A 16,668-nucleotide genomic window follows, 5' to 3' on the forward strand; every position below is an offset into this window, starting at 1 on the left:
TTCTTGAGCCGACCACTTGAAATTATCGTTCCGTATCCGTCAGGTTCTTTTAAGAAATTTGCAACAGCAGTTTTGCTGCGCCCAATCTCAACAGCGATGGCACGCTGAGAGAGACCTTGCTTTTGCAGCTCGACAATTCTGCCACGTTCAAACTCTGTCAACTTTCTAGCCTTTGCCATGTTTTTACCCAGTGTAACACAGGAGATGTTAGTGGGAGATGTTGACAACGCTAATAATTAAACACAAATGACTAAAATTTCGTTACGTGTTTACCGATCAACGCTACGTTTCACTATGGTCTTAAACTTTTGACCAGCTGGTATTTAGGCTAATTTCATAGTGTTTACATTTTCCCTATTAAATGCTAAAAAGTTTTTTTGTGTTTTTTTTCCCTTTTCTTATTTTCATCTTTCGAAGCTTTACTCAAATAAATGGTTGAATCTAACAGCGCAAAATGCATATTTTTTCTTTATGCTCATTGGCCTTAAGATTGTGGCCAGCAGTGTATACTGTCGGTGTATGACGAGGCCTGGCATGGCCTAGCGCGTAAGGCGTGCGACTCGTAATCCGAGGGTCGCGGGTTCGTGCCCGCGTCGCGCTAAACATGCTCGCCCTCCCAGCCGTGGGGGTGTATAACGTGACGGTCAATCCCACTATTCGTTGGTAAAAGAGTAGCCCAAGAGTTGGCGGTGGGTGGTGATGACTAGCTGCCTTTCCTCTAGTCTTACACTGCTAAATTAGGGACGGCTAGCACAGATAGCCCTCGAGTAGCTTTGTGCGAAATTCCCAAACAAACAAACAAGCTGTATGACGAGTATAATCAGTTACCAAAACCTTTTATTAATGTCTCTCTTGCGGTACATTCAACATTTGTAGTTACTCTTGGGGTTTTATTTATCTCTCTCCAGCTGTATGATGAATAAACAGTTATCAAAGGTTTTTGTTAATGCCTGTCTCGCAGTACGATCAACCTAAGTAGTTACCAAAGGTTTTTTTTATATGTTTCTTGCAGTATGGTGAACATAAGAAATTACCAACGGTTTTTATTAATGTCTCTCAAGCAGTACGATCGATATAAGCAATTACCAGATGTTTTTGTTAATGTTTCTAGCAGCACGATCAACACAAGCAGTTACCAAAGGTGTTTGTTAATGTCTCTCTAGTAGTATCATCAACATAAGCAGTTACTTAAGGTTTTTGTCAAAATCTCTCAAGTAGTACCATCAACATAACAGTTACTTAAGGTTTTTTTGTTAATGTCTATCTAGTAGTACGATTAGCATAAGAAGTTATTGAAGATTTTGAAGATTTAAAGCTTTTATTGAAGTTGAAAGGAGACTATAAAATCGTTTACTGAAGATAGGGGATCCAATGATGTGATAAAAGAATAGCTATGAGTTTTACTGAACAGCTTTGATATTAGTGTAGAAGCTGATAAAATCAAAAATATTTAATATATGAATGTATGAGGTACATACTGTTCTTCTAGTAAGTTGTGTATAAATACGTAAAGTATACTTCTATAAAACTAGTGACTGATTAAACATAGATTAGTTTTTGATATATTATTTAATGAAAGTTCACTAACGCATTAAGAAACCCTGATGAAGGTGTGTATTTTTCATCACAACTTTCTTTTAAAAGCCACGATACACAAAAGCAGAATTAAAGTTTCTGTACAGAAAGGCCACTTAGGACTTTGTTCATGGCTTCAACATTTCAAACTTCAAGTAACAATTGTCATTAGAAAAATTACTAAGACATGTTAAAGAAGAACCAAACATCAATAAAGAATGTCCTGGTGTACACAAATATGAGGCTTTTAAGGTTTGACTTGGAAGGCAGAAGTAGGGTGGCATTTCTTAGAACAAAGACAAATACATACAGATATATATATATATATTATGGATAATGTTTAGATGAAGTAAGAGAAAAGAGGAGGCAGTTCAGTATATAATGCATAACCAAAGTTGTACTTGGATCACATGAAGGTTTGACAACAAAGAAGATAACATTAAACTTCACACATAAGATTTACTTGTTTCTGATAACTGGTTTCCAAACCGTGAACATTTGTTCTCACGTAAAGTATTGATAAAGGGTAATCTCTTACATATTGATCTAATCCTGACGCTTAGCCTTAGTTAGTAGTAATTAGAAAATTATTTCATCTTCACAATATGTCTTGGCAGTATCTATGATGCAGTTAAGTTTGATCATTATTAGAATATAATTTGAATCTTATATTTAATTAGCTCTACTCATTACTAGGAATATATGTTTAGGTGTGATCCATGTAGGTAGCTTGCTTTTATCACACCCTACACTGATTCAGTGATAAGTTTGAGGGCTTATAATGCTAAAACTTGAGTTTTGATATCTTCACTGGCCACATCATGGATAGCCATTTGTGTAACATCGTACTTAACAATAAACAAGGAACTCTTAACTGGAAGTTAATATAAATTAGATCATGTTTCTATCATGAATATAATTTACTATGTGATAAGAATGTCTGGCTACCTTTTTATTTCTTTGTTTTGCTGCTTCGTGAGTTATTAACGTCCTCTTTCTGGTAGTTGTAGTTGTATCTAGGGATTATTTACAGTTATTCCTATACTGGGTCAACGTGATTTTTCTTTCTTGTCTACCAAGTTTGTCTTCAATCTAAGGTTTGTAGCACATTATGATGCAAGGGGTAAGACTGTACTTAGATAAAATATTTTTGTAGTGAATTACTTTTTACATCATAATATCAGAAGAAGTGACATATTCTGTTTTAGAATACTAAAGTCTCAAACATGCAAGCTAAAGAAAATGCTATCAACAATTACTTTATCAGATATTTATAACAAGATCTTAAAGTAACTTTAACAAAGGATACAGAATGTAGATTTAACATCAGATATATAGTGCAGTAAGATAAGAAAAGTGTTTCTTACATTTCAACTTCATTTTATTGTAATATAATTCCTGGTTGGACATGTTGCTTCATATAGTAACTCAGTAGACTTGTTCACGAAACCCAGAGCCACATTTGAAATATACTTAATTAAGGCTTGAATACTTACATGTAACACATTTTGATTACCACCACCTGCTGTTAGTTTTGATTATTTTAAGAAGTTTAATATCTTTTAATTTTGTATTTATCTAGGATCATATTCAAGAGTTTGATATTGAAGGTTTTAGAAGGACTTTCTGTCCTGATAGTGAAGAACAACATGAGGCTGTTGTACCATCTCAAGATGTACTTAAACAGATGAAGGAAGAAGTACGGCTGAGAGTAATAAAGATTGAAAAGGTACATCTGTATTATCTTGGTTAACAAAATTGCTATGTGGTGTTTAAGTTTCATGAATCATCATTCAAAACTTTAATATAGCAAGTAGAATTAAGTTATATATTTAAAAACAGCTGGTATGGGTAAAGCACTAGAGGAGCTCCTCTACTAGTGCCTTCTCTACCCATACCAGCCGTTTTTAAATATATAATTTTCTCTGCAAGTGGAGTTTCTCATAATCACAGATTACAATAAAATTATTCAATACAATGTAATACTTAAGACAAGAGTTATGTACAGAAACTTGTAGCTATGATAACTCAATTCCAAGAGCACAAAGCACAAGCTGGAGGTCTGGATTATGTGTGAATACTATATTCACAGAAATTAACTATTACAACAGTAGTGTAATTCAAATACTTAAAGTTTGTTGAACTTTTGAGCCCTTCAATTCCAATAATAGATATTTGTAAATTAGAAAATGTCAAATATTATGATAGAAATTGTTTAGTCATTTATTTTGACATCTAGATTTGCAAGTAAGAGGTTTTCAAAACTCTGGTGGAATTTTCTGCAACTTAATAGGACAATACAATTTTACACATTAAACATATGCCAGTAAATTGGATGATTTAATAACTATTCAGTTGTACTACTTCACTGAAGTTATATAATGTTCTTTTGTTGAATTTTAATTTGAAAAACTTGTACCTGGACATTTATGGATTTGCTAGTTTGAACATGGTGCATGACCCTTCTATGTTGACTTGCTTTTAGTTGCAGAAAATGATTTAGTTTCTTAAACCTATTGTTAGATAATGAATTTTATTTTGTTGTGGTTTTGTTTACCATTTATTTATTATTACTACTATCATTTAGTTCAACTATAAATTTTTAGTTATTTAAGTTCTAACTGACCTTCTGCCTGTTGATTTTGTATTATGAAAGTAATGTCTGTTTCCTCTAGTAGTGATGTATAGATATTAATGTAATGAAAACCTATATAGATTTATGGTAATTGTCAGTCGCATGAGATGTAACCTCATGGTCAAACCACAAATTAAAATCTTTCATTGATCTGGAAAACTAATTAGTTTCTGAGGTATAGTTAGAAAGAATTGTTTCCCAGTATTGTTCTGAGAAGTGAAACATTGTGTTATTCTTTGATGAATTATTTTTCATGTTTCCTTCAATATTTATTGAAACTAATCACATTGAAATCTATATTATATTGTTTATTAATATTTGTACCTAGTCCTGTTTTTTGTGAGTTATAAAATGTGTATTTTAGTGGTTTGATTTTGATTTCTGTTGTTATTTTTAATAAATTGTTTTTGTTTTACTCTGCTTGTAGCAACATTTTGTTTAGTCCACTATGTATGTACTACCTGGTTTCACACATTTCAGGTTTATGTACTCCTAAAACAAATCTTTTGAAACAGATCTGTTTATTTAATACATTTGAAAATTTGAAAAATTCAACAACTTTTCCCAATTTCTATTTCTAATTTTATTTCCAGGCAAATTTTTGGCAACAGTTTGAACATGGGCTTATAAGACGTGAAACAGTAAAAATTTTGCATTCAGCAGCTGACACTGCAACAGACCATAAAGATTCGTAAGTTTGTAATTTTAATTATCACTTGTAATGAAAAGAAAGGTTGTTTTTTTTGTAGTACATAAAACGTTTCTTTTGAGGAAGATTCATTTTCACATATTTTGAATTAGGTGCTATACCTATATGTTTGTTACTTCAAAAGGTTTATTAATATTCTTTTACTTTTAATTAAAGCTAATTCTTTATGTATTGATTTAGTTTAGTATATAATAAATATTGTTTAAAAGCTTCTGTGAATAATCTGACAGCTATAAAGGCATGTAATCTTTAATACTTTAATGTATGGAAAGGTTGTTTTCTCTTAACTGATGAGCAGTTTACAAACAATGTGATTGTTTTATCAAAAATCATCTCAACCGACTGTAAAAGCTAGATTTACCTAAGTATCTGCTTGATGAAGAATTACTCAGTAATTGGTTTTTCTGCTACATGGATAGTTCTTCCAGGAACCTTGTGACGTCTAAATGAATAATTTAAATTATTAATTAAGGTGCAGCATAAAAAATGGATTATTTGACTTTTAAAGACACCACCATAATATAACATGGAAAACAATTTTTAAGTCCTTTTCTTTATATATGAATTAAATTTTTAGATCATAGCAACAATATTTCAAGACAAAAGCTTTTTGTCAGAAATGAACACTCAGAACGTAAGTTTTGGTAAATAATGAAAATATTACCAAGTTATCAAAATTGTTTTTAATTTTACCCCTATTTATGTATTCATTAATAGACTAAAGTTATGTTTCATTTCCAGACATGGTTCATTATAGATTATAAAACAATTATGAGAACTGCACATTGCAATAATCCTATAAAAGAGAATTTTTGTTGTGACCATATTAATTTATCTTCTTGATTTTAGTTTTACTTAAATATTTTTTACAATGTTTCAGGAAGTTTATTGTGTTCTAATTGCCATGTTACTGACATTTAAATTGTCCATGCAGATTTATTGATACTGAAGGATTAGAAAGGTTGATGATGATACACCCATGTTATCTAACCCTTGTGAGTTTATTAAGCAGTTATATTAATTCATTTGGCTTACATTTTAAGTTATATATACTACATCTGTTAAATAATATAATGTTCTTTTTTAATTTACTATTTTATAACAACATTTGAAATGGTTCTTGCTGAAACATTGTAGTTGTATTTATGAAAACTATTTTAGAAATTACCATACTAAAGCTCATAAGCTTTGTTCTATATAATGCTTATGTCTGTATCTTTTTTTTTTTTTTACAATACTGAGACATTTTCATTGGACAGAAACATTTAATTGAAATTATTGTATTTGTTGTTAGTGTTAAATAAATATGGTGTACATATATGAAAAACATATTGGCAAAAACAAATAGTTTTAAAAAGAGCTGGAATTTTGTTGAAGAAATGAACATTGAGACTGAATGAAATTTGTGTCTTTCATTATTTTAGGCAGATGCCTAATCAACTGAGATATAATGCTTTCAGTACCCTAAATCTGAAGTAAAGATACTAAAGACAGAATTCCAGAGAATTCTAAGAGATGTAGTCAGCATTAATTTATTGTTTTTTTCATTTTTAATGTGTTTATACTGAATGGTATAACTGTAGCAAATTAATAGCAGGTGGTACTTCACCATACAAAAATAATTTTACTCTAAAGACAGAGAAAATTGAGACCAGATGTAATTCAAACTCTTTACTTAGAGCTAATCAAGTATATGTATTAGCCAGCAATTAAATCAATGTGTTGCAATTATAACTTTTGACAGTTGCTAATAAGGATGGCATTTAACATCATTGTCAAACGTGTTACGTTCACATCAGTTTGTAATTGAAAATGTATAATTAAACATGCATATCAAATTTCTCCTACAACCTGAGTTATAGCTGGAAGTGTTGTGTTTTAAAATAGTTACTGTTTTTACTGACACAGAACTTAGGACTAATGCTACAAATGCAAATACTGAGATAGTAGTTGACCACATTGAGAATTACATATATGAAGACATTTTGTTTTATGTTATGTTATACATTTCACTTTTAAACAAAATACCTTATTGTGGACTTAGAAACATACGGTATAAAAAATCAATGGTTGTTTGCCTTTATAACTGTTTCAAACATCCAAACAATAAATTTAACAAAGACCATTTCAACCTAAAATCCGATGTTATCCTTACAATATGATTAGCATAAAAAAGTGTATGTTTGTGTGAAATGCCATTAGCCAAATTTCCAAGTCAACTTGTTTTCTTTCCTCTAATAGTATGAAACTGTGATCTCTCAATGATATTTGTTTTTAGTTTAAATAGCATTCTTTTGTTTCAAAGCATATCATCAAATGAACATCAAGTTTGTAAAATGTTTTCTTTATTAACATTGGTGAGATGAAAGTTGTTAACATTATTAATAGCAGTTTATTTCAAATATTGACACTAATAACTGGTTAATTTGTAAAGGCCAGTAATGATGATATAAGAAATAACATAATTTAAACTTAGTATTTATCTCTCATTTTACCAGAAAAGATGGCTGGAAAATAAAATTAGAAAATTGGAATTTATTCCTGTTAAGCAGAAGGACAAAAAAAAGGGAGTTTTGATTGGTAGAGCTGATGGAAAGTGTCGTCGTTTTGCCCAGAAAAGTGTTTTAAATCCATTTTTTGAGCCATTTATTTATTCTGTCATCATCATGAACCTCATGACCATCATCTGGCAGTTGTACTTGGATGAATCAGGAAATAAGTTAAATAATGTACTCAAAATTATCGATGGTGTTATTGTTCTTGTTTATGTTGCTGAATGTGTTACCAAGGTAATATTCATATTGTTGGTTTTTTAACATTTACAAAAGTGATCAGATAAACGTTATTCATATAATAGAAGTAAATGATGTTACAGCATTTATTCAGTTTCTGAATGGATCTGATATCATGCATATAAACATTAGTGAGTTGTAATTTCATTATTTTATAATATATATTTCATCTCTCTCAAAAAAAATAATTTGGTGGAGTAACTAAAATATAAAGAATTTCAGTGACTTAATGAGTGAGATCCTACATGAACTTCCTGGTTTGAATATTCTTGTACTTTTCTTAGTGAGTTTAATAAAACATAGTGTAATAATTCATAAATTTATTATTGGAATTTACTTATCTCTTGTATTCTATAATCTCTTCAGTTTCAAAATGAACAAATACCAGATAAACACTATTTAGTGAACAGGTAATACAGCCAGCTAATCACCTTAGCAATTTTGCTTGTAAAGAATTATTGTTGGTAAATTTTAAAACATATCTGGGTTTGTTTTTTTTCAGATCTGTGCTTTCACAATGGAGGGATACTGGAAAAGTTACTGGAATAAATTTGATTTCATCATCACCATAATATCTGTTGTTGATATCTTAGTTGATATTATTGTTTATGTTATGGAAGCAAAAAAGGAAACTTTTGCCTTATCCATTCTTCGTTCAGCAAGAATTTTGAGAGTGTTTAGAGTTCGTTGTGTTATACAACTATTCAAGGTGAAAAAATTTTATCAGTGTAGTTACTTTCAGAGTAGTAATTTTTATTCCATGAAATAGACAGAGTATAATTGTTTAAATAAACATTTCTTTTAAATAGCTTTAAAAACTAACATGCTTTTCTTTGTGGCCAAACATTCTATTACTCCTAAATTACAGCTTATTACTAAACATAGCTATAAATGTAAAATATTACCAATATTTCTGGAATGTACGTGTATTTGCTCAGTAGTTTGCTAGTACAGGTAATTAGTAAACTTGAAGATAATAGACTGCTCTTTATAAAGTGAAATATTGCAGATATATTCTATAAATATGTTATTTTATTTACATAATGTGACAGATTAAATACATATTAAATAACTTGTAAGCCTGAGTAATTATTTTAGACTAAAACAAAGGCATTTTTAACACATTTGTTATTAAAATACATATATACCTCCTTTCACACTTATAGCCATTACTTGACTAGCAGGGTTTCTTCTTTTGTCTCTGTAAGCATTGGTCTGATTTTCCTTGCTTATTCCAGTCTTTAATACTGCACTTAATTGCCCTTGGCAATGTTTATCTTATGACACTCTCTATTCCTATGTCAATACGTCCTTTATCATGATACTTTATATGGGCATCCCATTCAGATAATGTTATCACTTTGTCTGAGTTTTGGGCTATCAGAGTTTGGTTGGTCTGGATGTAGAGAATGGGTCATGCTAGTTCTTCTGAGATTTTATTCCTGCCAGTTGTTGGGCCTATGCAGAAAAGAGGTTGAAGTCCACTCACTGATCTTTCTCGTCTATATCCATACCTTGATTCTCAAATGCTTACAAGTTTCTCGTTCATAAGTCTGAGTTGTCATTTCTTATTGGGATTGTGAATGTCCATATTTATCTGTTCAGATCCTATCTACGCATTGTCATTCTGGTGGAGTCTCACCAGTATCAGCATTTGTTGTGCACTGTTTCAGCATTTTAATTTCAGACTTGCATCAGCTTCACATGGATTCTACCATATTGTACAAATTTTCGTAACACTTCCATCACATCTCAATATGCACACATCATTCTATAGATGACTAGTTTTCATTGGTACTGTCTCATCAATTTCCAGATCATCACATCCTGATTATACTTCCAGAAATGACCAAGGCATGCTTTATTTTTAGGGCTGTGACCTCTATCCTCTGTCTGGATATCTTTTATTTTTCATCTCATCTTTCAGTTGGCCTCAATTGACTTCCATTCAGCTCAACACTATGGAATAAGATGTCAGACTCTTATTCATCTCTCTTTCTCCCATGACATGGATGGTTATTTCTTTTCTAAGAATGTAGGCATCACTTGAATTTGTTATATCTTGGGGATAAGAGCACAAGAGATAGATCTTTTTAATGGTCTTTATGTGACCATTCTTATCTTATCACCCTACCAACTTGTCATATTCATGAGTGATTCCTTTTGTAGCAGGTCAGTTGTCTACATCCTCTCTGATTCTCCCAAGAAAACAGATGCTGCATTGCAAGGTTCTGTTGGATTAGCTCTAATTTTGCTACTCTGATTGGTGGGTTTGTCTTTCATTGGCTCACCCAACTGCTGTAAATTTGGACTCCAGTACCTCATCTTTGAGCTTCAGCAATGGATGTATACTATTAGGGCTGGATGGGATTACAACTTGAGACCTTCTCTCCCCTTCATATAGTGCATAGGGTGCTATATAAGATTTGATCCAATCCATTTTTCAATCCTGTTAATGACAAAAGATTGACTGCTACCCCATGGGTTTTACTTCTGCAGTACCTTTCAGAGTATACACCTCTTCCACCATTTTTTCTTTTTGGCCATCTTTGTGGAGGCAGCCATGAAGCACCTGGCTATCCACAAGTTCAAGTGTCAGGCTTGGAAGTTATGCAGTCTTTTACACATCATTAGGATTTAATTTATAAGGGTACCATGTATTTTTCTCAGGTTTTGCTTCCTTTGAGATGGACATTTGTCAACAGAAATGACACACATATCAGTAATGGTGTGTTAAAATGAGGCTGAACCTACTTTGGGCAAAATTGCTAATCACAACTAATTTTTTTATCAGACTCTTTGGCAGAGTTTTTTTTACATCTTCCACAGTCACCCTGGTTAAGGTTGTCTTAATGACTACTGTGATTATGGTGACTACATAATTTTTGAGTCCACAGTACTCGTCAAATTCCATAAGTAGTTTTGGGCTATTGGTTCTAAATGACCATTCTAATGACCTATCAGATATATCAAGATTACAGTACACAACGTTTCAACATCTGTTTGTACAATGACTCCTATATGCCATGAAAATTTTTTTTTTGTGGTTGCTGACCTACAGGCATTGCTGATCAGAGTAATTTTTAGTGTTTGTCCACAGACTGCTTTCTCACTCTCCCTACATCCTCAGATCAGTTCTTCTTACCGAAGATTCTGCCAGACAGGAAAGGGATTAAAGTCCTTTTCACCTGTTCATGTGATCACTATTTCTCACTTCTGTGTCTAATAATATTTTGATTATGTTCATGAGGGCCTTGAAAGTTTTGTTTGCTATAATACTTTTATAGATGCTAAAAAATAATTTTTTTTTCTGGCATTTCTTTGAAGGTGAGGATTTTTCAGTGAGTCATGTCTAATCAGATTTGTCACATTTCTATGTCTTTAGTGGCTCAGTCAAACTGCCTACTGGAGGTCATTGTGCAGGCTGGTATTTGGACTTTTATTTCACATTATTTGTCTGATCTGGCAGTATCTCTCTTCTTCCGAGGATTTTCACCTATCCCCTGTAACTATCTTAATCATTTCAACTAGATGATTGATTTTTTCATTGCCATATTTTCTCTTAACTTGTTTTCATAGAATCCAACTCTGTGGTAAGTGTTGCCCAGGTAGATGTGCTTTTATCAAGCCAATTCTGTACTAGCAGCCACTAATTCAGAACACTTTATTAAAGCTGCAACAGGCTTTGTAGAAATGAGGTGTTTTATAAGACCACTTTGAAGCAGACCAGGTGGTATTACTGTACTACACTGGACTGCTACTCATGGATTACAATGAGTAAAGCATATGGCAATCCTGCCTGTTCCTGCCTATCATCAGCTTGAATAAATCAGGTTGTTGTGCTTTTAAAATTTATAGAAATGGTTAACCTGTTGCAGTGTTTCAGAGCATTCTTTCTCAGGACTCCCCAACTCACATTACCACCAGTTTTTTTTATTGGAAGTATGGAGTTCTTACTACACTCGAGTTTCAGTCACTGAGGTGGTGGAGAGAAGCTTTTTTTCCAACATGAGAGTGATTTATCCACTATTGGAAAAGAGAGCAAAGTTGAGGAGGCCTCTTACCCTGGTCCCTGGATGTTTTTCTCAGATGTTGGTAGGAGTGACACCATCCTACGTGGGAGGAAGCCTATTTGTAATACTGGTTCAGGTTTGATGCTTTTCTACCTAGTTGGGGTGTAATGGCCTTTTTGTTTGATCAGTATGAACTGAGTACATTGTTTATGGATGAAGGCTTACTAACTCCTCATGATACCAAATACAGACTGGTCCCATCCTGGAGCCTTGGTTGAGCACAGTTTGTTTCATGTCCTTCTCATATGCTGGAATGTACCATTGCCCACATGGCTAGGGAGTGAGAATTAATGTTCATAATTCCAGACTGGATGAGTTCTTTTGATTGAGTATGTCATACATGATCCTATCATTCCAAGCCTGAGATGTTGCCTTTCAGGAGAATGTTTGTTCACATAGATCTTGCTTATTTTATCATTATGTTATGTTTCCAGTGGCTCAAAATGAATCACTCTACAGGCTGGGATCCACTCATAACTATATACGGGTATAATATTGTGGTCCAATTACTCTAGCCACAAATGTGTGACATTGGAAACAAGACCCCTTAATTCCAACCCCAAGTAGTGAAACCTAAACTATCTGGTGAAGCTGGTCTATAGTGATGACTGCTCATGTACAGTTCCACCTTTGATACAGGAAGTGAGGTTAAATTGATGAGCATATCTTTAAATCTTCTGGTGACATGCCCATAGTCTACAGATGCTTTCTGTATGGATAATGGCCTCTCCACCTTTACATTGTAGGATTCTAGCTATAAGTGTGAGAGGAGGTATGTATGTGGAGGAAGTGAACATTTTCCTAAACTGAAATTGTATTTCAAAAATACGTACCTTCTATCACATTTTTGCACCCTTACCCTCACTAAGAACCAGTGTTAGAAATTGGAATGGAGTCTGTCTTGAAAAGTAATAACATTATCTCAATGTGGTGCTTATATACCAGAATAGAAGTTGCATTCATGTAAGTGGAGAGTATCACGAGACAAACACAAGCAGTTGAATGAGACATGAAAGACTGGAGTAAGAGACAATAAAAAACAGATCAATGCTTAGATGTACAAATACGTTTTCAGTTTAGGAGAATGATGTTAATTTTAATTACAGCTCCCAAGGTATCCTTGTATCCAGAAGGTTGCCTCAACATGTTTGATATTAGAACAGTGTGATATCATCATTATTACATAATTCATGTTACAAATTTCCTTGAATTTTATCCTTAAATATATATATATATATATGTAAGACTAATTTTAACTTAATACTACTAAATAATATATAGATATGTATTGTTTAAACAAGATCTTTATACAGTTTTCAAAGATAATTTTAAAAATATTTCATACTTTATTTATAAATTAATATTAAATTACATGTACATAAAAGACATTCCTGTTAAAATTAAATCCAACATTTACTGCGAACCTGCAAGCTTTCCTTTTACATGTGTTTATAATATCTATGCTTCATTCATTATCTTTTGTGGAAATGGCTGAAATATGTTTTGAACAAATCAGTTAAGAACAATTGTTTGATCAGAAATAATCAATATGACAATTTCACTGATGGATTTCTTTCAATATTTTTGGGATGAGTAAAGTATGATCAGTGTTAAGGCATTTACAGAATATTAGTTGAAACTATTAGAATGTTTCCAGCACTTCTGCTGCTACTTGACGTTGTCCTTTCTATTTTGTATAGCTGTCATATCAGTATAAGCTCCATGTATGATGAAGCAATGGTCACGAAATATAACTCCACAATCTAGCTTCATAATTTGCTTGGTATATCATTTTCAAACATGACTGAAATGTCAATGAATGTAAAAGAGCACCTGATTTATATTATCATTTTTTTCATTACTAAGATGCTGGTATGTTTATTTTTTAGCCACTTTTCAAAAGGATAGTTATTATGGTCAATGACCAAGTCAATGCTCAGCTTTATGCAGGTTATGATATTGGACACGGTTTTGTTGTCGCTGAAGATCAAGTAAAGAAAAAAATAATTGAATTCGTGGAATTTGCCCCAGTCATCAATGAAGTTAGAGAAATATGTAATAGAAATCATTTAGCAGTAAGTATTAAAAACTCTATATGCTTGGTTGTCACATATTATTAAGCATTTATAATTTGTAATAGGGACTTTAATGTCATTATGTTCAATTCAAAAATTACCACTTTAATGGCTCAGTAGTAAGTTTGACACATGTTGGACATAGTGTAGATAGCTGATTATGTATTTTACACTGAAACACAAAACAAGCAAATAAAAGTTTTTATTCCAGAGTTTAGTATGTGTATTAAACCTAAGAATTAATAGAAAATAAAAGGAGCATTATAAGAATAGAACACTTGTTTGATAATTATACATAACAATGTTAGGCCATTTGTTGTACAAAATTACGTGGTTGTGTGATATCGTAGAGAAGTGTTAATTGTTGATAGAAATGTATGTTTGGATTGTTCACTTGTTTCTCACTGTATGTTATATCTTTGTGTTTTTTTTATCCAGTTCATTGATAATTTATTTCACTTTTCCATAGTTTTTGATTATTATATGTCTGTGTTTTCTTAAAATGATTCATATATAATATTTCCTTGTAATGAAAGATTATGAAAGCATTGGTAAAGATGCAAGGAAGTTACCCTGAAATTGCTATTGCTGCCAAAACACGGCATGCAACAAGAAGGATACTTAACGACGTAAAACATGGAGCTCATGAACTTCAGAGTAAAGGCTTGATTGATGAAAAGGATTTTGAGATTTTAAAGGGTGTAAGTTATAATTTTTCTTAGAGGATTTAGCATGCCTGTAGATACTCATGACTGATTGCTAGGAAAGTAAAAATAAGATTATAAAAATTAAACATTATTTAATATTTCTACTAACATAAAGGCATCTCAAAATCAGTATATATTTACAAACATACACCATATTGTACTAAAGAGAAAAAAAATTCATTACATTAGTAAAACTGTTTTTCTGTTTCTTTTAAATTTATGACTCATCTTTTAATGGAACACTTTCTCTTAAAAGTTATTTTCATAGATTGAGGAAAATTAAAATAATGCTTAGTTTTTTTCTTTACAAAAATGTGATTTAAGTGTTTGTAATTTTTTAGAGGGTATTATTAATTTTCGTTATTTCTCAAGGCCTAACAGATCATCAGTGAAGGGTAAAATGAAAACATTATCTTGGTTGCAAACAAAATCAAGCATATACAAGTTAAAGGAATAAAAGATGCAAAAAATAAAATTTTTGATACACAAATAATTTAATAACATTATTATTTAAAGTAATTAAACATTTCTTGATCGAAAGAGCTCAGATTAAAATTCAATTTTCTTAATATTGTCTTTGAAACTTCTAGAAATACTTACTAGAAGTAGTGTTTTATGTGAATTGATAGTTGATACATTTGGACTCCTGTTTTCATTTTTTCATGCATGTGGTAAGATGATAATATTATGATAATCTCACACATAGATTTAAAATAATAAAGATTGATAATTATTAAATCCTTCACAAATTCAAATCACATTAACACTTAAGGAAGTATTTTACTTATTCTTAAGTGATTATTTGTTTTTACAGACAACCTATGTATAGAACTAAAGTAATGTGGTATGGCAATCCTTAGAAAAAAGTTTACCTTTTTTGGAAACCCGTACAAGAATAATGTCAATGAATAGACTGTAAAACTTGTAATCATATTTAAATTACTGTTTTGCTGCAACAATAAACTGATATTGAATTTATCAACGTTTTCTTTGTTTTGTAGGGAGCTAGTGACTGAGGCTAGGCTGTTTTTAAAGCAGCACCTGATTTGTGTTATAATTTCTCTTTAATAAGTAAAGAAAAATTGGTTTCCTTTAAGGGTAGCATTTCTGGTTGGTTCATTTGGTTTGTGGTCCACTTCTTCTTTAACAAAAATTTCTTTAGTTGGAAGTTGTGAGTATAATATCTCAACTTCCAAAAAAAAATTTTGGTTAGGAAAGTAAAGTGAAGATTTTTTTGGAATTTCACTATATAAAAAATGTGTTGTAGAAATTGTTTGGTCTATTCTACATTTTGCTTGTGAGAAATGAAAAGTTCTCTGGATGTGTAGATTTTTCAGTTATGTGTAAAACATGCTGTGAGATTTGGAAATAGGTTTCTAAGAAATATGTACATCACTATCACAATGTTTTTAAGTAAAAATGTCAGGTGAATAGAGCACAAAACAAATTTGTCAGTAAATATTGCAACTTATTGAAATGAATAATGGAAAGTGGCCCATAAATATCTCAGATGTTCTTTAAAAAAACGTTTTAGAGTATGTGTAATGATTTAATTTGAACACAATTAGTTATCAAGCTCACATACAAGCAGTTCTTTGGAGACATTTTTAAACTTCAGTGCATGACTTGCCAGTTCAGTTTAGAAAAGTCACAGATGAATTAAACAGTGGAATGTAGATGCTCACAATAGTGTTGTTTCAAAACTTAACTTCTATAATATCTTTATATCCATATAATTACAAAAATTTTTTTCAATATTAGATCACCCAAGTGTCCCACAAAATGAGAAAATTCCGTGTATATTAATTAATTTACTTATGATAAATCCTATATTATAAAAACAGGCAGACTTCTACAGATCAGAATCAATGAATACTGAAATCAGATCAGATCAATGAAGCCTGATACAGCACCATAACTGAATATGTTACAACTTCAGTCCATCAGAATGATTGAATGACTGCTTCTACTCTTAACAAAACTCCAGAAAGATGAAAAGGGAAAAAAATCACTCCATATTCATTGAACTCTATTCTTAACTGAATAGGGATGAAGTAACTGAAACTATTAAACATCCAGTCATTTAAACACTTGTTTCAATC

At 31.6% G+C, this 16,668-nt stretch overlaps 1 protein-coding gene across 1 annotated transcript in view; it reads left to right on the top strand.

Annotated features, from left to right (window-relative positions):
• LOC143257655 (sperm-specific sodium:proton exchanger-like) overlaps window positions 1-16,668 on the top strand; it is a 49,766-nt gene that overhangs the window by 18,649 nt on the left and 14,449 nt on the right. Inside the window, exons 10-16 of the mRNA XM_076516698.1 lie at window positions 3,158-3,304; window positions 4,804-4,901; window positions 5,854-5,914; window positions 7,418-7,708; window positions 8,214-8,420; window positions 13,674-13,859; window positions 14,396-14,560. Of these exons, the coding sequence (XP_076372813.1) occupies window positions 3,158-3,304; window positions 4,804-4,901; window positions 5,854-5,914; window positions 7,418-7,708; window positions 8,214-8,420; window positions 13,674-13,859; window positions 14,396-14,560 (1,155 nt within the window). The remainder of the gene's footprint in view (window positions 1-3,157; window positions 3,305-4,803; window positions 4,902-5,853; window positions 5,915-7,417; window positions 7,709-8,213; window positions 8,421-13,673; window positions 13,860-14,395; window positions 14,561-16,668) is intronic.

This window comes from Tachypleus tridentatus, chromosome 7 (assembly GCF_004210375.1).
Source record: "Tachypleus tridentatus isolate NWPU-2018 chromosome 7, ASM421037v1, whole genome shotgun sequence".
Classification (NCBI taxonomy): domain Eukaryota; kingdom Metazoa; phylum Arthropoda; class Merostomata; order Xiphosura; family Limulidae; genus Tachypleus; species Tachypleus tridentatus.